General features: G+C 44.1%; 1 protein-coding gene across 1 annotated transcript in view; it reads left to right on the forward strand.

The window, feature by feature from the left end:
- The window catches only part of CNTRL (centriolin), a 33,729-nt gene extending 12,548 nt beyond the window's left edge, over window positions 1–21,181 (forward strand). Inside the window, exons 12-42 of the mRNA XM_086475908.1 lie at window positions 15–235; window positions 863–1,039; window positions 1,989–2,123; window positions 3,056–3,201; window positions 3,657–3,837; window positions 4,798–4,977; window positions 5,275–5,454; window positions 6,029–6,145; window positions 6,558–6,699; window positions 7,491–7,630; window positions 8,117–8,303; window positions 8,608–8,915; window positions 9,234–9,442; window positions 9,624–9,816; window positions 10,194–10,324; window positions 10,459–10,599; window positions 10,715–10,841; window positions 11,324–11,488; window positions 12,246–12,405; window positions 13,111–13,226; window positions 13,912–14,129; window positions 14,543–14,700; window positions 14,958–15,031; window positions 15,705–15,893; window positions 17,255–17,480; window positions 17,793–17,998; window positions 18,253–18,393; window positions 19,534–19,809; window positions 19,920–19,982; window positions 20,568–20,771; window positions 21,083–21,181. Of these exons, the coding sequence (XP_086332034.1) occupies window positions 15–235; window positions 863–1,039; window positions 1,989–2,123; window positions 3,056–3,201; window positions 3,657–3,837; window positions 4,798–4,977; window positions 5,275–5,454; window positions 6,029–6,145; window positions 6,558–6,699; window positions 7,491–7,630; window positions 8,117–8,303; window positions 8,608–8,915; window positions 9,234–9,442; window positions 9,624–9,816; window positions 10,194–10,324; window positions 10,459–10,599; window positions 10,715–10,841; window positions 11,324–11,488; window positions 12,246–12,405; window positions 13,111–13,226; window positions 13,912–14,129; window positions 14,543–14,700; window positions 14,958–15,031; window positions 15,705–15,893; window positions 17,255–17,480; window positions 17,793–17,998; window positions 18,253–18,393; window positions 19,534–19,809; window positions 19,920–19,982; window positions 20,568–20,771; window positions 21,083–21,181 (5,210 nt within the window). The remainder of the gene's footprint in view (window positions 1–14; window positions 236–862; window positions 1,040–1,988; window positions 2,124–3,055; window positions 3,202–3,656; window positions 3,838–4,797; window positions 4,978–5,274; window positions 5,455–6,028; window positions 6,146–6,557; window positions 6,700–7,490; window positions 7,631–8,116; window positions 8,304–8,607; window positions 8,916–9,233; window positions 9,443–9,623; window positions 9,817–10,193; window positions 10,325–10,458; window positions 10,600–10,714; window positions 10,842–11,323; window positions 11,489–12,245; window positions 12,406–13,110; window positions 13,227–13,911; window positions 14,130–14,542; window positions 14,701–14,957; window positions 15,032–15,704; window positions 15,894–17,254; window positions 17,481–17,792; window positions 17,999–18,252; window positions 18,394–19,533; window positions 19,810–19,919; window positions 19,983–20,567; window positions 20,772–21,082) is intronic.
- The last annotated feature ends 1,313 nt before the right edge of the window (window positions 21,182–22,494 follow it).

Raw genomic sequence — 22,494 nt, forward strand, 5'->3', positions numbered from 1 at the left:
CTGCTTTTCTGCAGGTCAGATAGCAACAAATGAAGCACTGAAAAGGGATTTAGAAAGTATTATCACTGGATTACAGGAATACCTGGAAAGTGTTAAGTGTCAGGCAAAACGGGCCAATGATGAATGTAAGGAGTTGCAGAAGGATAAAGAATCTTTGCTACAAAGATTGGCAGATATAGAGGAGGAAAGAAACAACCTGGAAATAGTTGCCATGGATGCAGAAAATATGAGAAAAGTAAGGCTTACTACTATGTTATGGGAATAGCAAAGTGCAGTTTCTTGGGTAAAATAATCTTTTGATATGGTAACTTCAATTAGATGTTCCCACGCACATTAAGAACAGAATTTGGCCTTTAAAACCAGTTGCAAGAGACACACAGTAAATCTGTACTTTATGGAAGATGTCTCAGAAATGCAGGCTTTACTTTTCAGACACTACTAAAAGTGGATTTGCAGTTGATATCATAGGGAATTGCATTAGTGAAAACTGTCTGGACACCAGCCGAGGACGTGTGTGTTATTACCTTGCGTCTGCCCTATCAGCCGATGACCTAGAGAGCTGTCTTAGTAGCCTGATAAGTTTTGTGGAAACCTTAATAGCAGGGACAAATGTGTATCACTTTAAGCTACACCTTCTTAATTTGAGTGTAGATTTTTGTGCAGCCTGTCACAGTAGCATTGCTGACCTGACCTTTGTATGTAGTAGTGCCAGGTAGCTTTAACAGTTAGTGATAGGGTTCGGGTCTGTTTTGATCTATCTGCTGTCACATTGACGGTGAGTTCCAGAGGAAGAGAGGCAAGGTACTCTAAGAAATCCTGGCTCTCCTGTGTGTATATTTCTAAAACAAATGTAAAATTCCAGGAAATTACAGTGCTAGAAGGTGCACTCCGAGAGCAGCGAGAACTAAATGAGTCGCTCAGAGATGCACAAAGGGACATCAGCGCCTATGAGGCCGAACTGGAAGCCCAGCTGAGAGACAGAGACGCTGAAGCCAATCAGCAAAAAGAAGAATTGGAAAGACTGAAGCAACTTAGCCAGGTAGGAACAGAGCTCTTGTGCTGCCGATCGACCCTGGGACGAGGGGTGACCAAACTTTCCTCCATCCGACATCTCCAATGTGGGCTTGCACATAATTGTTGGTTTAGGTATGCCCCGAAATGGGAGGTGGTGTCAGTTTGCTAGGATTTATAACTGCACTGAAGCAGGGTACAGATCATTTGGGGACCCTATAGAGAATATTCACCGTATTTAAAGGGAAAATAATAATCTGCATGGAAGAGATAACCATGCTTGCATCAAAGAAATGACACTAAAGTAGCAGGTGAAAGACAAAGTTTGCCTTTACTCTTTGTAGTAGAAATGGAGTGCTATAGCAAATACTTTTTTAAAAATTTTGTATTGTATTATAAAGTGGTAGCTTTCTGTGGGGGAAGAACGATGTATGCTTTAATGTGTGCAGTCCCATTTTGTCTTGCTGTTGGAGATTCTCATTTGGATTCGTGCATGATGATAATGTACAATAACTACTAATAACAACTACCATTGCCATTCATTCAGAAATCAACGTGGTGGAGTTTTTTTGCAAGACATATTCCAGCTGCAGGCAGAATGCAAACCAGTAAAGGGTGGTGTTCTGTCCCCAGCCATTCCAAGTCTTTTAGTTTTGATGTTTCAGGAGAAACTCGAAAGCTCTCTGTAGAACACTGATAAAGTGTAAATCTGTGAGTTACCTGGTGGGTCGGACATGCTCACGATAGGTCTAGATTAGGATTTACAGCACAAGTCCTGATGATGATAATGTTTTAGGAAATACACCTGTTATGTATATATGGTGATGAGTTGATTTGGGATGATTGGGGTTGTTCTGTTGGGTTTTTTTAGGAGGTATTTTCAGGTTGTTTTAAGAAATACATCTGTTGTGTATCTGGGTGACAGGTGGGGGTTGGGAGTTGGGGATATTAATCTGAAGGGATTTTTGTGTCTGTAGATGGAACTGTCAGCCCTGCAAGCTGAACTTGAAAAAGAAAGGCAAGCATTAGAGAATGCCCTGACCAAAGCACAACTAGCAGAAGAGAAGGAACAACAAAATTATAAGCTCCTTTCTCAGTTCAAACAATTGCAGGTGAAGTTAATTTGTTGCTTTTTAAAAGTTACTCGATACACAGAATTTTTCCCCACTCCCCTAAGGAGAAAGCGATAAGAATTTTAAAGGATTCTGTATGAATCTTGTTTTGAAGTTCAGTAGTATTTATGACTTTTTCTGGCTTTGGTGTGGGGTCCCTGGACAAGAAAGTTAAAATCTTTTATCTGTCTGGTTTAGATTTTTATTTTTTTTAAAGTGCTGGGTGGTTATAGCAGTTTCCGTCATTGTGGGAAGGATGGGTTCAGTCCTCTGTATCCATCAGATCCCTTTTTCCCATCTCACATACTCCTCGGAGCATACAATGACCACCAGAATAGAGTAGAATGGTTCATTTGGAAGGGATCTGCAACGAACATCTAGTCCAGCTGCCTGACCGCTTCAGGAGGAGCTTATAAAGGACCCTCACCAGGCATTAGCACTATTGTTTTGGCTGAAGCTTGCCAGTGTGCGGAGAAGAGTTCAAGACCGCTGGGGCCAGGACAAGTGTGACTCCTTGGTCCAGTGTCTGGGACAGTGTCTGCAATTGTTCTGTCCTCTGTTATGGATAGACAGTGTGACAGGCTTCTGTATGTCACTGGGCTTTGTTTATGTAAATTTATTAGTTTAGGGAAAGGATGAGGTAATTCTTGAACTGGCATGTAAATACTTTTCAACATAAAGGAAGCTGAAAGGCAAAGATTGTTTGGGGTGTTCTTATTTTGTTGCTGATACTGGTTCAGGCTGAAAAAAATGTTTGGAGTCTTCATTTAAAAAACAGAAAAACCCCCCCACCCCACCCCCCCAAACCCAGCAACAGCAACAAACCCCCCCAACCAGATCTAGGTATTAAAAATTCTAGCTTTTATTGTTTGTGTGTGTTTGCTTATGGTTGTGTGTGTGGGGGATTTTTATTATCTGTTTTCTGGTTTTAGGGAGACAATAACCTCCTGAAACAACAGCTTAAAGATCTTCAGAATCAGCTAAACCATGCGGTTGGTAACTTAATTCATCCTGAGGAAGTCTCAGCTCGTATAAATGAACTCAAGCAAAAGCTTCAGACAGGAGTTGGAGAGATTAAGTGAGTAAAATGAAAGTACAAACAGTGTTAGCTTTGTGCCTGTGAAAGTGGCAGGTACATGAGACAGTAACAAGGTACCTGTGCTGTATCCTACTGAGTGCAACTTGGGGCAGTTCAAACACGAACTTCAGCGCCCGGTGGTGAAGGGAACATCACCTGAGCTCGGTAATGACATTACTGAAGGAAATAGGCAGTTCTCTCGGGTTTCGTTGTAAGGGACGGGGCAGACTTTCCAGCCCCCTTTGTCCCCAGCCACAAAGACAGAATGGTATAAACAGAGCCAGGGCGGAGGTCTGTCTGTGCCGTGCCATGTGTTCAGTGCTGCACCTGAATTCTTTTACACTGGATGTCTTAAACTTGTACTGTTGTCTTAGGCTTCATTATTTCAGTATCTGGTATCACAATTTAAAAATCACTATTTTTCTGTCTTGGAACCTGGATTGTTTCTCTTTCAGATGTCAGAATTCAGCTGATGTTTTAGGGAAAAGCCTTGCAAATCTGCAGAAAGAATGTAATGACATCCTTGCTGATGCTCAGAGGGAAAAAGAGAAAGCATGGGCTAGACAGAGACAATTGCAGGAAGAAATGATATCCCAGCAGGAAAAACTGGAAGAAGTACAGGAGAAATATAGACAGGCACGTATCAAAACCACAAAAGCAAGAGTAAGACTATTTCAGCTTAGCCTAAAAAATGTAACTTGCAGCTGAAGGATCAAGTTTGACTACAGATGTAGCTTTGCTGCCCTCCATCTCTCAGAAGAGTATAACTTTACTGAAGGTAGACATACTGAATACATTTCTTGTTGACAACTTCCATCAGAGCAGGATGCTGTTACTTGTGATTAGATAGGAATACTACCCATTATCAGAGTTTTGATTTTCCTGTTGTGCACCGACGTATGTCATGTAATAATTTTCATGATAATGAAACTGTTGAAGCAGGCAAAAGCTTCTGAGGAGGGAAAACAAATAATTGACCAGTTCTGTGCTGTGTGTACTGTGAAATTCTGGTTAAAGTAGTGAAGCACACCAGTCATTCTTGCTTTCTTTTGATATGTGCTGAAGTGAATATTTGACAGGACACATGCTCCTTTGCAACCTTTTGTTGCCTTTTATTATATTGAGCTTGCAAAAAATGTTGCTTGGAGGAGGAGGGTTTAATGCGCATTGAGACTTCCACAAGGAATTTTAGCTGAACGAAAACAAGGAGAGACCCGCTTTTTGATGTTCATGTAACAGTGGAGTCCGAATTTTTATCTTTTTTGTTAATAGTCCTCATGTTTTTTGCCTGCTTATTTGGTGAATTAGAATTTGGACTCTGTGATATAACTCTGAGGCAAAAAAAGTGTTTAATTATAGGTGGAAGAATATAGCCAGTAACCATACATACCATAGCCAAATAACTTGGGCACTCTTAAAATGTAATAGTTACAGTGGCAAAGCAGTTGTTTTCTGTTCATCTTCTGGTACAAAATATGCTGGTAACTACACTTCCCAAGAAGTTGTTTCTTTAAATCATTAAAACAGGGTTGCTTTTGGTTGAAAAAAAAAAATAATCTATTTCTGGCTACTCATTCTCATTCATTTCACTTATAGCTTAAAGCTGAAAACAGGCAGAATAAGAACAAGGTCCATCAATTAGAGAATGAAAATCAACATTTACATGAAAAAATAAAGAGCATGGAAGAAATTCAGGGCCTTGCTGATCAACAGCTCCAAGAGGCGGATGAAGAGAAAGAGACTATTCTTGCTCAACTGGAAGATTTAGAGAAAAGGGTAAGAATGAGTAAGGACAAGTCCATGCACTGTGTGTGCTCTCAAAACTTATGAATTACTTTGGTTTCTAAGGTAGATCAAATACAGGAAGGAACAGAGAGGTTAAATATAACATCTTTGTTTTCCTTAAATTTTATTGGCTGTTCTTGCTTTGGGTGGTTTTTTTTGTGTATTACTTCTATGCATACAACACAAAATCGGGTATGTGCGGGGGAAAAAGTCATACCAACACAAAGCCTTTCTTCCCTTGTGCTTTTTCCTTAAAACTTACAAAACCTATTGTTTTCCTGGTTTCAGAAGAAACTAGAAGATGCCAGGGCACAAATGCAATTTGTCAGCCTAGATAAAGAACTGAAGGACTTAAAGAGAGCGGTCATCACTTCCGATAAACTGGCAGCCACAGAGCTCTCCTTCGCTAAAAATCAGCTAAAGGCTCTTCATGGGACTGTTCTCCGAATTAATCAGGAGCGAGCTGAGGTAAATCAACATTGGTAATTAATTGCCTGTATAGAAGCAGTGCTTTCTAATGCCATCCTAATGGGAGCAGTCCTGGTGTTGTCTTTTAAATTCAGCTTCAGAGCTTTATTCTGAGTTGTCGAGCTGCACAGGAGCTCTTTCTGAGCAGAGTCTCATCTTGAAATAGAGTAGATGAATGCCTGAGTAAATTTGGGTATTGACAGGCATTCTTGCTGCCTGTTAGAAGCTAAGGGAGAGGCAAGTTTAATCTCTTACTAACTGAAAGTCCAACAATAGATAATACGTTGTTACAAAAGAGAAAAGCAAAAGGGGCCATGGAAGTTTGTTCTTGTACTTCCAAGCTTTTAAAACTGGGAACCATTTTTGGCTACGTACTAACATCTCCTGTATAGAAATACTGTGAAGTTAAAGGAGAAACATTATTTTACATAAACGTTGCCAGTTTTCTGGAACTGGAGAACAGACAAGTGCTGATGCTTCTTCTTAGTCAGCTTTTCACAAAGCTGTGTGAGACATCTGCAAGCCTGTGAAGTATTCTTGCAAACTAAAGCTCAAAGTAAAATGTCAATTTTAGGAGATTGAGGAAGCCGAAGAGTTCTGTGCTGAGGCAGCTCGTGCAGCCCGGGATCTTGCCAGAGCAGAAGCAGAAATAGAATTGTTACAACAACTCCTCAAGGAGAAGGAAGAACAAGTAGGTTGCAGTGATGTTTGCTCTGTATTATATGAGGAGGATAAATTCTTAGGTATATTTGTTCAGTGAGTTTCTGAAACTGCCGTATTTAGAGGTGTCTGCCCTGCTGTTTTCCCAAGTCACAATGTTTTTCCCTTCCCTGATGTCTGCCAAGGAACAAAATGAAAACCTCACTGGCTAGGGAAGCTGACTTTTAAGTAAAACTATCACCTGTTCACTTAAATGCCTTTACATGGCTACGACTGTAAGCCTCGGTCGTGCGAGGAATGGGAAGACAAATTCTGTTGCATCGAAGTGGTACCTGTGTTTTGCTGAATGAGCGTTTCTGTAGGGAGGGATGGGCGCGGTTGAACAAGTTCTAGCACAATCTAATTTAAACAAGTGCTTTGATTTAAACTTACATTTTAAATAGTTTCAGCATGAGATGGAGAAAGCCGGCGAGAAGACTGTTGCGTCAAGCTCTCGGAAGTTTGAAATTGATAAATTAAACGAAGCTATGGAGCAACAAAAGGCAGAAATTGACCGTTTAAGATGGTTGTTGGATAAGGGGACAGGTAATCTCTCTTTTCCCTCCACTTCTTGCAGATCAGCATGGATGCAGAAGACCACTTTCTTCTCCATATTTCTCGTTATTTGATCTGAGAAGCTGTTCAGAGCTCTGGAATTTTATTCTAGGAGAAAAAAAACTGTTCAGGATACCTTCCTGTACCATTCCTGTAGAGGAATCATGGAGTCCTTAAATCACTGTGCTTCGTGGATTCTCTGTATCTACGAATACGAAGCAAACAGCAAGCCAAAGTGCAGTTATGTGAAGTGTTTGCTTCTTCAGATAATGAAGAACGGAGGAAATGCATGGTTAAGGACCAGCAGTGGCCCAAGTACTTCTAGCTTGCTAGCTTTGCCAGTTAATGTGCAATGTGACCTTGGGAAATTTAGTTAAGTTTTTCCTCAGTTTGAAAATCAGAATGGCAGCGTGTTAGTTTTCATTAGTGTGTGTTAACAACACTGTTTACAAAACGCTAATTGGGCTATGCAGTCACTTTGTACTGCTCTAGAACGCTGTCAGAGATCTCTATATAAGGAAAAATGATCAGCAGTTACCTGTATATGAACTTGTATTTCTATGGTCTTAAAACAACAAACTGGCAAGGGTCAGTGTGTATCTGCATCACTACACAATAACGTTTCGTTTGTTTCCCCTGGCAATTCTTTTCTTTTTTTTTTTTTTTTTTTTTTTTTGGTATTGTTTCAGAGCAACAGGATCATAATGAGGGAAAAGCCTAGTGCAGTATTTATCACTTAATTGTTTGCCTTATATGCCTATAAAACTGTGATTAATTTACAGGTAACAAAGATGAAATCGACAATTTACAAGATGAAATTGCAGCACTCAAAAATGCACTTTCATACCAGAACGATTACATCACCAGTATAGCAGATCCATTGAAAAGAAGGGGATACTGGTATTACATGCCATCATCACAGGTCAGAAATAAAAATTATATTATGTGGAAAGCCATTTGATGTGGGAAAGGCCATTATAAACTTCCTCGGTCTGGGAGAAACTCAAGAAAAAAATACTGGCTGGCATATAATAGAAATACTGAAACAACACAGACAAGTGTCCCTTGATAAAGCCTATTGCTGTGGAGCAATCTACTGCACATAAAATTTGGAGACAACTATTCAAAATGCAGTGCTGTAAATTCGTTTAGGTAAAGGTTAAAAGGGGACGTTACAGACAAGCATTTCTTGCAAAATAGCATTTGTCTGAATTTAAGAGAAATATAGTTAAAATGTATTTAGTGCTGTCTTTTAAAGTGGCGTGATGCTTGGATGTGAGAGAAAGCAGAGTTTGTAAAGCCTGTTCTTGAGAAATCAGTGCTTTAGAATATCTACAACAAATAATTTTTGATGTGATTTGTTATTTCTAGATTAGCTCATATTGTGGTTTGTTTTTTTTTTCTTTAGGCTTCAACTCCTGCTTCCCACAGCACAAAAGATTCTGGAGTTTGTTCACGGTGTTCTGGCCCATCCCCACCCAGGAGAGGGTGTGGGCAGGACAGGCAGGGCGGGGAGGAAGACTTGCCGAATCCGGGAGGATGTTGGGTTTATTCACCAGTCAGAAACAGGTTGTACAAAACAAATTCTGGTCAAGGTAAGTCAGTCTCGTGGTCTCAGAATGTTTAGGAACATGTTAAAGGTGGACTTGCTTAGGGCTCATAGTGAATTTTTTTGATGTGCATGAGTGAATTATAAATGTTTATTATATTATATAATATAAAATGTTTATTATTATATAGGTTATTATTATTATAACCTATATAATGAGGTTATAAACTCATTACTCAGTTTAAGCAGTGTTTATTACGTTGTTGTACGTGACGGAGAATTTAAAATGTGCATTTGAAGAATCCCTTTTACTGAAAAAGTGATTAAAAAAATTATGTTTTTTTTTAAAGATGGAGCGAAAGAAGATAGTGAAGGAAATGAAGAAACTCGTGTTCCCAAAGACCCTCCCTTCGTACCGCCACCTGGCACAGTTATTTACACAGTCCTTCCAGATGGCGCCCCCGTACCTCAGGGAACTGTGGTTTATGGCCCCCCTCCTGCAGCAGCAAGCGGAGGTTCGGTTGCTCCAGGATCTGTTATCTATGGCCCACCTCCTGCGGGAGCCCAGGTTGTTTACGGCCCTCTTCCTCCAAACTTCACTGTCCCGCTCATTCCTGTCGGAGTGCTTCACTGCAACGTGCCTGAACATCATGATTTGGTAAGAGCGGCGTCCTGCAGGTCTCACCATGGGCAACTGGCTTCTGATCGGATTAGCAACAGCCCTTAACATAGGCTTTCTCAAAAAAATGCAAGAAACAAAAACCTCATTTTCACAGATTAGTGAAGTTTGTTGGTTTGGTTTGTTTTTAAAGGTCCCTGCTAGGAAGGTTCTGGGCCTGAGGGAGCTTGGTGATACGAGTGCTCTGCCTTCGGTGCTGATAGTCCGGTCTTGGCTGGCTGTAGCTGCTCCTGTGTCTCAGGAGGATTGAAGTAGAAAATAAGTCTTGATTGAAGTCGTTCTGTTTCCTGTATGTAGGAGAGTGAAGTGTTGAGGCTAGAAGACACTGTGTATTATTTAAAGTCGCGGAAATACAAAGATAAATGGTCGGAGGCAGCTGAGCATAAATACAAAAAAGAGGTGGAAAAACTGCATCAAAACGTTGAAGAACTTCTGCGTGAAAGAGAAGAGCTGGAACATGAAATAGCAGAGCTACGAAGAGCGGCTCAAAAACATAACAAACGCAAGTAAGGATGTTGCACTAGAATGTGCTTAAAGTAAGCATGTGGAAATACCTCCACTTTTTTTTTCCAATAAAAGTCAGTTTTGACTCATTTACAGTTAACGTAAACGGACTAGAACTTCAAGAGGCTCTGGGCCTCTGGCATGTTGTATTTTAATTCCCTGTCTTTCTTCCTGACCTTTTAGGGACTTCATTGAAGGGTACACTGACAACCTTGTTGCAGAATGGGAGTTAGAAAAGTCTCTTAAACGTCATGAAGGCATTGCAGATGAAGTTGAATGTATAGAGAAGACTCTTCTGAAACGACGAGCTGAGCTCCGAGAGGCAGACAGGCTGCTTTCAGAAGCTGAGGTGGAACTTGAGAGCACCCGAGGGAAAGTAAGTAAAGCCGTAACTCTTAAGTGCAGAAGGATTTGTGTGTTGTGTTAAGACTGTTTTAAGCAGAGGATTTTTGTTTGCGTAAGCGGTTTATTTTCACTTGGATAACCTGAAGCCTCTTAAAATGCTTCTATAGGAAAATAAATCGTGGGATAACTTGTGCTAAAAGAAAATGTTTCACTCCTTGCCAAAGAGGTGGAAGCTTTTCTGCTCTGGACAAGAGAGGAGAAAAGGTTCTACTTTGTGGTATAGAGAGGGAGAAAGCTCAGGTGGAATATTCAAGCCGGGAGGAGGTCATCTTTAAACCTGGAGGTTGTGGAATTGGAAAGCATAAGGTGGGAATGTATTGTCTCAGTAACCTTTGATTTTTGCTCTAGACTAAAGAAACTATTCAAAAGTACAATCGTGCCAAACAGCATTTGTCCCGTACTGAAACTGAGGCGAAGGAGCTGGAGCGAAGGGCTCGGGAAACGGCCGTTAAACTTGTGCAAGCAGATCAGCAGTTAAGGTACACTTGAGGCTCTTGAGAGTTTGTGTCAAGTGGGGATGAGGAGAACAAGGTTCTTACCAACATCAAGGTAGTGCTTTTGAGAGGAAGAGCTGTTAAAATGTTAATATGAAAAGGCATAAATGCTTCTTTAGGTTATTACAGGCGGATACAAGGGATTTAGAACAACATAAGAGGGAACAAGAAGGTATTTTGAAGGAAATCAACAAAATGGTGGCTGCAAGAGACTCTGAGTTTCAGTCATTAAACCAGAAGATAGAGATGCTGACTGAAAGGTAAGTATTTTTAATTTACCATAAATGGTGTTGGGTAAAGATGTCCTCCTCCAAGAAGTTACTGCCTAAGGTAATCTGCTTTCTTCTGAGTCATGGTTTTTGCCCTCACTGTCAGTCTTCAGAAGCTTCAAGGAGATATTCACGTTGCAGAAGGTAATGAAGAACATCATCTCCAGATCCTTAGAGAAGCAGAAGGCCTTCTTCAAGGCAAGAAAACTGAACTGGAAAGATTGAAAGATCAGGTAAGGCTTGTCTTATTAACTCTGGACTGTCCATTTTGTTGGTTTTAATGTTACTGAAAGCTGAGTCTTAAGTTCTGAACTGCCTTGTCTGAAGAATTTAATTCTTAAGTTTGTTTTAATGGGGGTGATTGAATTGTCTTTGGTTTGTCTCGTAATAGCACGATCCCAGTCACACTGGTGTTTCTGCATAATAAATGCTGGTGCAGAGTTCTCTGTGACAGTCCTTGGTGCGTTTCAGAATGAGAAACTTCACTCCCCGAGGCAGAAGGCCGCAGTGTCCGGATCAGAACTTGGTCTGTAGTGTCGGCTTTATTGTACAGGTTTAGCAAATGAAGCTCCTTGCTGTGAGGGGATCCTTACGTGTTACGTAGTTCAGAGAAACCTCTGGAGGGAGCAGTGTCCTGCACGTGTTCGTGTGCATGTCTGTAGCTACAAAAATAAAAGCCTTCAGATGTTTTTTCTGTTTAATTTCTACGTTGTAGATTACTGCTCAGCAACAAGAGCTCTTGTTTCTGGAGCAACAGTTAAATCAAAGAAAAGAAGAGCTCCGTGTCCTTCAAGACTGTATTTCTCAAAAGAGAGGTGACCTCAAAGAAGCTCTTCGAGATGGAGAGACTGAAGCAAACGAAAAACTACACCAAATAAGAGTAACTTTTCAAATGAGTTTGCAGTTCATTTTATCTCTGAAGAATAGCGAAAGAATGAAAGTATCAAAAACATCCCATAAAGTTTCCACAAAATCAGTTTTGCTTTCTATGACCTCCCCAAACCCACTGAAAAATAGAACCAGCAAGTTTACAGTTTTGTGTGACGAAGAGCTTGGTCCAGCTGCACAAATAAGAAGTAGAACTCCCTAGTTCCAGGCATGCTTACAGAATTGGTCCCTTGACACTTAAATTGTGCTACATCAAAGTCTCTGAGTCACTTTCTGTCGCCGAGACAAGCAGCTGCTCCAGCAAATCAGTCTGGTCGGGGTGTGTAAAACCCAGCAAAGCCGGGGGAAGCCAGCTGTGTGTCTCCACCCACATTTACTTAAAGGATTCTGTAGTTCCTTTCTGAAAGGAGGTATCGGGGTTCGTGGTATTTTGGGGGGCTGCTTGTCTGACTTCCCACTTTAAGGCCCACTGATTTCTCACTTGAATGACCGTGTTGTGGTCAGACTTGTAGAGCAAAATCTTTGCAATATTACTACTCTAAATTGTCAACAAACAAGACTTTAACCTAACTATGACATCTGTTTTGTTTGTTCACACCATTAACTATAACTATAAACTGGAATGAAATTGGCCGGAGTGGTGTTGACAGACTTGTCAAATTGTATGAGTTAGAGCTTCTATTTAAGGGAAAACTTTATTTTAAATGGCAAATAATGGCATTCCTCGTAACGCTGATATATTTCCACAGGAAATAAAACTACTTCTGGAACAGCTTAATGTTGAGAGGAAAGAGCTGGATGCCCAGATGAATGAGAAGAGAGCACAGCTTTCCTTCATAAAGAAGGATATTGGAAAAGAGGAAGAAAACCTTCAAGGGATACTTGGGCAAATTACCAGGCATAAGAGAGGTATGTCTTTAGGAGATAGTGTTTTGTGCAGATGGGAAAGAAGAACACTTTGAGCTCTTTGTTGTACGTTGCTGCAGTCTTCTGTTCCTCGCTGCTTTCACAATACTGTGACTGACTGCAGAGCTGGAGTTCCTGTAACTCTCGTAGTTCACACCGAGCTGACAGACACCCGTTGCTGAAGCTGAGGCAGGTGCTTCGCGCTGCTTTGTAGCTGGGACGGGAGCGTTTCATGCCGGAGAGAAACGTGAACAAACCCGCTGTCAGGGCTGATGGGTTGAGTTCACGCTCGAGCCCCGTGGGGTCAGGAGACATCCGCGACTGGCGCCGCATTCACAGGAGAAGAATTCGACACCGGGATGTGTGGGGAGGTGGAGGAATCGCCTCCCAAGCGGTCACGTCCCGTCAGCTTGTGGGAAGTACAAACAGCAGCAGTTTGCAAGTTTTGTACGTTTCCTGAAATATTTTATTTTGTTGTTTATCGGTCAGATGCTCTGTCCCAGGCTGACTCCCGAGGGACCTGCAGCTTGCTGGTAGGACAGCATCAGGGGTGATACCTGGTGTGTCTGATGCAGCAGGTGAAAGAGTTCTTACAGGGATGACGTCAGTATAGTGCCTCTCAGATTTTTCCTTAGTGCTTTTTTTTTTCCTGCAAATAGAATACGTTGATGTGCTTGTAATAACCTTTTCTTTCTTTCCTCTTACTAGAACTGAAACATGTTCTGGAAATGCTGGAGCTTGAAAATAATGAACTTCAAAGCTTGAAACTACAACATGACCAGAAGGTCAATGAGCTAGAAAAGGCTCGGGTTGCAATTCTAGAAGTAAGTATTTCTTCTGTAGCTGACACAGTAACTGGAGTAAGAGACCTGCACATCCTGCGGTTCTGTTAAGATCCGAGTCCCCACACTTCCAAATCAATCCGTTTGGAGTCTGATTTCAGCTTGTCACAGAAAAGTCTTCCGTCTGCTTCCGCCTTTTAAAGACTGGGGGTTTTTTGGCACAAGTGAGGGAGAGAGGGCAGAAAGACAGAAGGCTCTCCTGTGGCTGCGGAGCGATGAATACTGTTTTCTTAGCGTTAGCTTCCAGAGTCGATACGCCTGGTGCCTTTCTGCTACCACCCCTAAACTGGCCACCTTCCTACACCACCTGCGCACCTCACAGCCCGTAAAGCGGCCATTCCCTTAACATCCCTGCGATGAAGCGATGTGCTGCTCTTACAGATGGGGGGAAAATGGGGGTTGGACTATGATGAAACAAAGAATTGCACCCCAGTCTTCCAGTCCTCATGCTCACACTCATCATAACCTTCATCATAAATACTCTGAGATTAATCTGGCACTTGAAGCAGTTCTTCCCGTCGTAACGCAGCAGCTCCGTGGGCTGCTCTAGCCTGCATGTGCTCTCTGTGAATGAAAAGGGTTTTAAATGGCTGCAGCTAAAGATGTTAGTAACTTGTTCTGCTTCTTGACCGTGTAATTGTGTTGTTCACAATGCCTTCTTTCATAGGAGAAGTTAAAATTGGAGAATATTCAGAGATTATTTCAGTGTCAGCAAGGGGAAGTGGATTGGCAGGAACAACTACTGGAGAAAGACCGTCGGGAAAACGAACATCTGGTTTCTCAAATGCGCACGCTGCAAAATAATATCGACGCTCTGAATAAGGAAAAGGAAAAGCTTGAAGAAGACTGTCAGAGTTTGGAAAAGAAGTTGTCACAAACCAGAAGGTGGGGGGGGAATGTTGTTTTCTGCAAAGATCAGAAGTGATGGGAAGTGCCTTGAATGTCTGTTTACTGTAATTAAAAATACAGCTATAACTTTGAGGTGGCTAATTATACAGAATATGCTGTTTCTTACATCCTTGGAGGCTTTATTTTAAGCACATCTACAGCAGACTCAGAGAAAATACTCAGCAATGAAGCTGATGAATGCAACAGCGTTTGTTATATCGTGGCAATGCAGTGAGAAGTGTTGTGCAAAGCAGAACGTTAAAGTCTCGGAGCAGGACGGCTGTCCTGCTCTCACGACTGCTCGGCAGCATCCCCTTGAGCTGAGACAACTTTTACTGAAATGCAGCTGGTTTTTAGAGCCCTCCGCAGGTACCGCCAACAAACCGAGGGTCTGTGTTCCCGTTTTACAGAGACTTAACTGCGACTGAGGAGAGCAGCAGAACCGCATTGTCCAATGTAGAAAAAATGGAACTGGATGTTAAAAGCCTTCAGCAGGAGGTCGATGTACTGAACAAACAAAAAAAATCACTGAATGGAGACATCACTGTTGTACAGAAGGATCTTCAAGGTAAAAAGTCATTTTTTGGTTTTAAACTGTAATAAATTTTAAGAGAAGTGGTGTTAAAAGACACACTGGGTGATATTAAATACTCAACGTGCTCAGATATCTACAGGCAGAAGGTATCTGACATGTTGAAAAGATGGAAAGTTTAGAAACTGTTTTTCTATTGTTTATTCTTCATTTATGAAAAGAGGTAATTTATTTGTATAGGTGTTTCAGATTGCTGATTGAAAATCTCTCTCTGTTGCCAAATATTTTTCTAGAAAAAAAGGAAGAACTAGAAATGCTGAAAGGAGAATTAAATGACTCCAGGCAACAGCTTCAGCTGGTAGAACAGGTCAGTTTTGGTGAAATCCGTACTTGCTTTCACGCAGTGAGTAGATGGTGGCACAGCAATGAGGGGTGTCCCTTGTCACAGCAGCGGACGGACCATCGCCCGTTTCAGCGAGGCACAGGAGCTCGAAACCAGCCCCTCGCAGAGCTCATAACCAACGGCGGGTTTATGGCCTCGCTCTTGCCGAGTTGGGGGTGGTTGGATCGCAGTAGGTACCCAACCGAGTGAGAGTTCTGGTCTGGCTTTTCTGAAGTGGCAACTGCGGTGGTCTCCCAGTCGGATTGTTCTTCCCAGCTTGGAGCGTGTGGCTGTTCTGGTCTTGGGTTGTTCGGTTTGGTGGGGGTTTGGAGCGTTTTTTTGTGGATTTGTTTGGTTTGGGATTTATCTTCTTCCTAGAAAACAATCCAGACACAGAGACAAAATCACCCTGTTTTATTGGGGTTTTAGGAAGAAGATTTTTTTTTTTTTTTTTTTTTTTTTAAAAAAAAGGGCATCTTTTAGCTTTTTCTCTTGGTTCCTACTGTGTTGATTCACTCAGTGGCTGGGTCAAATGGAAGGATAATCTTCAGTGTGATTAGGGCTGACCGGTTACGTCCTTTCATACGCGAGCCTTTCAGCCAGGGAGCCGTTACTCTCACCAGCTGGTGATGTCACTTGATTTTGTTTCCTATTGCAGGATTTGAAAAATAATACAAGGCACCAGGATGAGCTGCTTAGAGAGCAGGCGACCCTGAAAGAAGATATCCTGCGGTATTTAAAGAAACGTAAGGATTGCCAAGAGAGACAGAAAAAGCGGGAGAACCGACTGCAGCAGCTCCAGAGGGAGATTGACAAGAAGGAAGCAGAACTGGCCAAACAAGAAGCGGTAAGGAGCCGGCCGGCTTGCCTCACTTTCTCCTGTCCTCTAGAAATAACGCAGGCCGAGAAGTTTTGGGTGCAAGTTTACAAATAACGTACCGGTGCTGTAGGAAACATGAAGCCTCATTTGAGAGGAATAGTAGTGAACAAAAAGCTCCAACATTCCCTTATGTTTTAGTGAAAACTCGCGTGTCACCACAAAGGACTGTGTCTGCCTCCTTGGCAGGGCCACGCTGAACTGGTAACTAAACCGCTGTGAAATCGGCGGCCGAGGGTGAGAGGGGCTGGTTAGCGGGAGGCGCCGCCGTGCAGTGCCGTGTCCTGGCCGCTGGTGTAGCTGACAGGGGAGATGATGGACTAGATCCTGCCCGGCCATTCTGTTTTGTCAGCTGCCGGTCGTGGCCGAGTGGTTTAAATGACTTCAGGCGCTTGTCGCGGAATCCTGATGGAGGATCCTGCTTGCGCAGCACGAGCGGAACGCGCCTCGCTCGGAGCAGAATGTGTTTTGTTGAGATGGAGTGCTAATTTGACAGAGTTCAATGAATTTGATGGAATTTAACTAAGTTTAGCAGAGACTTACAAAGGTTCAATTTGATGGCAAGGTTCACCGTATTAACTACTCCTTGGAAGAAGGACATGGGAGAATTGCACTACACTGGAGTCAGGATGATTTGTGGAGGGGTTGGAGGTGGAAGGGGTGAGGGAATAGGGGGATCCTACACAACAGTAATTCAGGATTTGTTAACGTCGTTATGGCAAGTCGCTGGATTAAATTGCGCGATTTTAACAACACTGTTAGACAATTATTAGGGTGATTTTACAAAGTTTACTGCAATCAACAAGGCAGCTTGGTTAAAGACTGGAGAATGGCCGGATTTACACGAGATAGATGATAGCTTCCTAAATCAAATCGTACACACAAACACACACACAGATAGGTACAGAGACTAAATTGGATTTAACAGTTTTTAACAATCTCAGGGCTTTTTTATCCTGAGGTTTCCTTTTGATTTTGAGTGGACCACTACTGGCAGCTAGCTTTTGGTCTTCTCTTCTACGGTGTTTCTGTGCAAAGCCCACCAGCTGTTCATGAAAATCGGGGCTTAATCATATTCTCCTGTAGTAAAGTTAACTTATGTTGGCTGAGCAGTTTCAGCAAAGTGTGAACCAAAAGAAAAACTGAGGGAGCTGGACTGAAACGGAGAGGCAAGAAAAAGTCATGAACCTTTTTTTTTTGTCAGTAGGGAGTATGAGACAACAGTTCTTTTGAATTTGCGCTGCGTTAACTTCCATGTTGTCTTTTGGTGATGGTGCTTGTTCTCAGTGAGTTGGTACTAGTTAAAGCTTGAAGTGGTGGGTTTTTGGCAGATTCTTCATCGCCTCAAGCAAAATTCAGAGCGTGAAGGAAAAAAACTGGAAGAATGTACTGCTAAAGTGAAAGATGAGAAAATACTATTGGAAAAGGAACTGACAGATCAACAAAAGAAGCTGGAGCAGGCAGTAGCAAAAGTAAGGCTGGCAGAAGAAAACCTCAGGAATCTGGAAAAGGAGGAGTCCCGATGTGCAGCGCTTGAAGAAACTGTCAGGAAAAGCAGTAAGATTCCTTGCACGGATCAGTTGTTACCGTCTGTGGGTTCTAAGTCTAATGAAACCACCAAATATTTTGGTCAATCTCACTTGGTTTCTAATGCAGCACCAGGGATTGACTCTCAATCATTGTCTTCCTCAAAGAACTGAAATTCTAAAGCCAACTGGTGTTCCGTCCCCTCTCGCCTCGTGTCGGTGTTTTTACAAACCATTGCTCAGCAGATTAATGCATTTGAAAAATACCTAATGTGTATGAAAAGTGCCAGGAGGCTTCATGTTTCTGCTAATCGGAATTGTTCTTAAAAAATGTTGATTACAGAACATCAGCTCTCAGAAAAAGAATTACAATTACAACAGAAAAACGGAGAAATACTGTCTCTTCAAAAAGAACTGGAAGCCTCCAAGTCCGAGCTAAACCATGTCCAAGGTCAGATGGCATCAGAGAGGAAGAAGGCAGAAAAACAAATCTTGAGTTTGAAAGAAACGATGGAAAAGCAAAGGATCCAGCTTGAAAGAAAACTGCGCGTAAGTCCTGGCTGAGGGGAGAACGTTTGGGGATTTGGGGTATTTTTAAACAAAGTAATGCATTAACTTCATGACTAGACAGAACTTGAGGCAACCAGACTCTGGTACGTCTAGGTTGTGCTGCAAACACCTCTAGTTGCTCCTGTTTAATGCTGTTTCTGCCTTTTGCCTTGAGGAAATGGTTACCTGTGCTCTCTTGATGGGGTTTTCTGCAGCGGATGCTCACAGTAACGGGCATTTCTGCCTTTTCCTAGGAACAAAAGCATGCAAATAACTGTTTGCAGAACGATACAGCAACCGCTGAACAAGTAGCACGCAGTAACCACGAACGAGCCAAGTGCCTTGTGAAGGACCTTGGCCAGATCCAACAGGACTCCAGGGATCTCCAAACCCAGGTACGACAGAGTGGCCGGGGGCAGGCGGGCTGGAGGGGCAGCCGGGTCTTCCAGGCAAGCGGACGCTGTCTTGGTTTGGCATCTCCTCCTCTCTGCCTTATCACAGTTGGACATAGACCTACTTAAAAGCGCCGTGCGATTTTCCCCAGTCTGGGAGAAGTTAAGCGTCGTTAACCGTCGGTAGGACCAGGCAGCTCGGTAATCCTGGTTTAGAAATGAACAAACCAACTCCAGCCACTCAGTCGCGTGCGGAGTCCTCGGCGCAGGGCTGCCAGGCTCTGAAGCAGCACTTCAGTCCTCAAATCTTGAAGGCCCTGGCAGAGCCGCACGGTTGCCTCCCCATCCCGTGGTGGAGACTTCCAGGTGCTGTTTAGGCCAGTTCTAATGGATCAAACCCCCCTTGTCCCGGTAAAACGGTGCCTGCAAAAGAGACGGTGTTCTGGGGAGGGGGGCTGAGGGTCCAGTCCTTGCTTTTTGTTACGAGTAACTGCATTTGGATGCTCCCAGGGTACAGCAAATGCACCAAGACGCTTGCTGTCGGCTCACTTCAGGCAGTGCTTCAGTCCAGAATTAGGCCTCGGGCTCCTGTTAACGTTACGATTTGGCACTAGGAACTTGGCATAATTAGAGTCAGAATTAATGCAGATCTCTGTAATCGAGGTTCAGAGCTACTCACTAGGCCCTTAACAACTTGTTAGTGCCAACCTGGGCCAGCACGTTGTTCCTTTGAGACTGACTTTAAATTAAAAGGTGATTCCGCACGGCCCGACTCCTGCTGGTCCTTTAATAAATCCTTTGTAAGTTGTTTCTAAGTCCTTTAAAAATCAGGTCCTTCAGAGAGGAACGCTGTTGGCAACTAGAAAGCATCCAAGGGAGACCGTGCAGGATCAGAGCATGCACAGGTTCAAGTTAACAGGTTGTGTCCTGGTAACTCGAGTTGCCTCTCGGACCCTCCGAGCGGCTGCCGGGGCACAGTTCGTGTCAGAATTGGGGCTGGTCTGTTCGGAGGTCCTGCAGTTCCCGACCGCAGTAGTCCCGGGGTGAGCGTTGCAGAAATAAGCCTTGGGCCGTTAAATCCCTCGGGACTGATGCTGCATTTTTAACCGGGCGGCCCCGGGGTGAGACTGTTCTGTGGTGCAGGTCAAAACTCACGAAGAATGGGAGACGTGGCAAAGGGAAATGGAGAACGCAGCAACGTTGCTTAAGCTGGAGGTAGAGGATGGAATCAGGATGGGATTTCAGTCTTCGAGCACATCTTCTCTAGAACTGTCGGAAGATTGGGAAGCGTCGTCTGAAGTCAAGGGAAGGCTGCAGTGTGACTCGGATAACCTGGAGGAGGCTGATCCGTTTGCTGCTGCTGCCAAGAGACTCCTCTCATGGGAAGAAAAGTTGAACTTTTCTAAAGTTTTCTTAATGGTAAAAAGCTTTTGAAAAGCTGCTGCTGCTCGTGCCGCAGCCGAGCCGGTCGGTTGTCGGTCCCTTCGGCTGTAACGCTCAGTTGCTGCCTGTGCTTTTGTTTCCAGAAGGACGAACAGTGGCGTGGAGAGGCTCTCCGAGAGAAACTGCAGCATCATGAGGATCGGCTGAAGGTGGCACATCTTGTTCTGGTCACACCAGTGCAGCCGCTGGGTCCCTTCTAGAAATCATCTAAACCCAGGGGCGTGGGGGACCCTTCTCCAGCTCCGGCCTGGCCATACTGGGCACAGTGAGAGGGGCTACAGAGTGTCTTTGGGTGGGGACAGTAAAAGAAAGCCCAGCCAGCTGCGTGTTGTATCAAGATGAATAATTGTAATTAACAGTTACTGGGATTTTTTGAGTATTCCAGTCAGACCCCCTCATTTACATCATACTGTGGTGTATCAGCAACGTGACCAATGGCAGTTGAGGAGCACCCGTGACCACTGTAGGTCCGGGTGGTGGCCAAGTTCAGTTAGAGCCTGTCTGCTGCTCTCCCTTCAGCAAGTTCATGCTCAAGGCCATGAAAGCAGCTTATTTCTGACTTGGGAGGGGTTTATTATTTAAAAATAATTTGCAAACCCGTTGCCATCTGCGCATGGTTTGAGACTTTCCAACAGCACGTCCCCTACGGCTTGACTTTAAGGTCATCAGAGTTTTTAAATACAGTCTCGAAGGTGACGCTGGCTGGATATAAATAGAGCTAATGATTTATTTAGGCTCGGCTCCGGCAGTGCATGTCCAAGCAAGTGGAAGTGTTAATCAGAGGAAAACAGCAAACAGAAGGCACCCTTCACAGCTTGAAGCGACAGGTGGATGCACTGGATGACCTAGTCAGCAGCACGGCTTCAGATTCGCTGTTTCTGGCCCACAGCTCAAGTCTAGTATCTCTTCACGACACTGGGAAGTTAACAAAACGACGGGTAATGCTCTGCTGTCTACAGGAATTCTGGATTTGGGTTGGTTTTAATTTTTAGCTCACTGGTAGCCTACTTCAGCCCTCTGCTCGCCATGGGAGCGGCAGGGCAGGGCGCTCGTGCGGTACGTAGTTACGCTGGCAGGAGGTAGCACGTTTGGAAAGGGTCGGATTTCCTCAAAGGGTTGGGTTGGTTTTTTACTTTGTCTTACCTTTTATTCTTTAAAATTTGTATTTTTGGCTTTTAAAGATTAATGTGTCTCTGCAAACTGAGGACGTGCAGGTGTTGCTCAGGCTGTCTTCTGCTGCTTTTTGCAGGCCGCTCTGACGGGCTCGGCGCAGGTCCCCGGCCGGCCGCCCGCTGTCCCCGTGGGGTCGCAGCCGCCGCGTTCCTGCTCGCGAGGAGTTTCTCAGTAAAGCCCAGAGGTGAGACGCGGCGCCAGCCCCACGGAGCTTCGCTGAGGCAGGAGCGGGAGGTTGAGGCTCGTAGGCGGCGGTAGCCCAGGGGTGGCTTCGGGGAGGGTGTTGGCCCTTTCCAGCAGGAGCAGCCCTGGGGTGTCCTCACGCATGATGCTGTTCTGGCTCTTCAATGTGAGTTTTCGAACGAACTCTGGGTGAGAGCTGCTTGTGAACTCTCATGACACAGAAATTACTGTGGGGACCAACGTAAGTGTTAAGCTCCTGCCGTCCCTCATCTTCCAGTAACGCCTTAATAAACGTACAGTGTTGGTTACAGCACCAGGTACATCAGTGCTGTTTTGTAATCGTTTAAGTTGAAGATTCAGGACGGCAGGAGCTGCCCTACGTGAGCAGTAAAGCTTTAAGCGCAGCGACAGCTGCTCCAGGAAGCCCCAGCCAGCCTGGGCTGGGCCGTGGGGCTGTAAACGCTGCCAGAACGGGCCCCAGCACCCCACGGTCCCTTGTCGCGGGGCAGAACCACTCACCTCCGCTCTCTTCCAGGCAACGCCGGCCTCCTCCCCTGTGTGCCAGCCAGTGCCGGTACCGCCGCCGCAGACCTCTACCTCACCGCTGCGCAGGCCTCGTCTAAACAGGCGTTTGCCACCGCACAGCGGCTCAGAGCCTGCTCTGCACTGTGAAGGTTTTGTACGATTGAATAGTTGAGCTTTATGTATATAAGTGTTTGGGGTTTTTTAAAATGTGGATTTAAATGTGTCCAAAAAAATTTCTCCTATTTAAGGGTAGGTATTTGTAACTTCCACTTCAAAGAAAACTTGTCCCAAGGACTGAGCTGTCCCTTCACCTGCTGTCAAACACAGGGCTGGTTTAAATGTGGTGATTTTTTTAGTACCTCCTTCAAATAAACTTCAGGGGTTAATGCTTGTTTCTATCTGTGCTTTGGCTGGTTGTGTTTTGTTGTTTTTATTTAGTTTGAAGTTGCTCTCAAGGACATCCCAGGTGCTGCTGGCTCCTACCGGCAGGAGGTGGCACTTGGGTACCTGGGACTGGCCCCCACCCCTCTGAGGCTGGGCTGCAGCACCGTTCAGCAGCCTCTGGCTAATGGTTCTGCAACAAGCGCCGAGCAGTTTGCTCTTAATCAGGGGTGGAACAACCGCGCTGAAGAGGAAGGCTTCTTCCCCTGAAGAGTCAGAGGTCCCATCACAGCGCCCAGCCCTGCCCTGCAGAACCATCTGCACCCTAGGGCAGGAAAGATGCCTGGGGGGGATCTCTCCCAGCCCTCCCTACTCCCTCCCTCCAGCCTGGCTTTGGAA

This window comes from Leptosomus discolor, chromosome 19 (genome assembly GCF_034619465.1).
Source record: "Leptosomus discolor isolate bLepDis1 chromosome 19, bLepDis1.hap2, whole genome shotgun sequence".
Taxonomy (NCBI): Eukaryota; Metazoa; Chordata; class Aves; order Leptosomiformes; family Leptosomidae; genus Leptosomus; species Leptosomus discolor.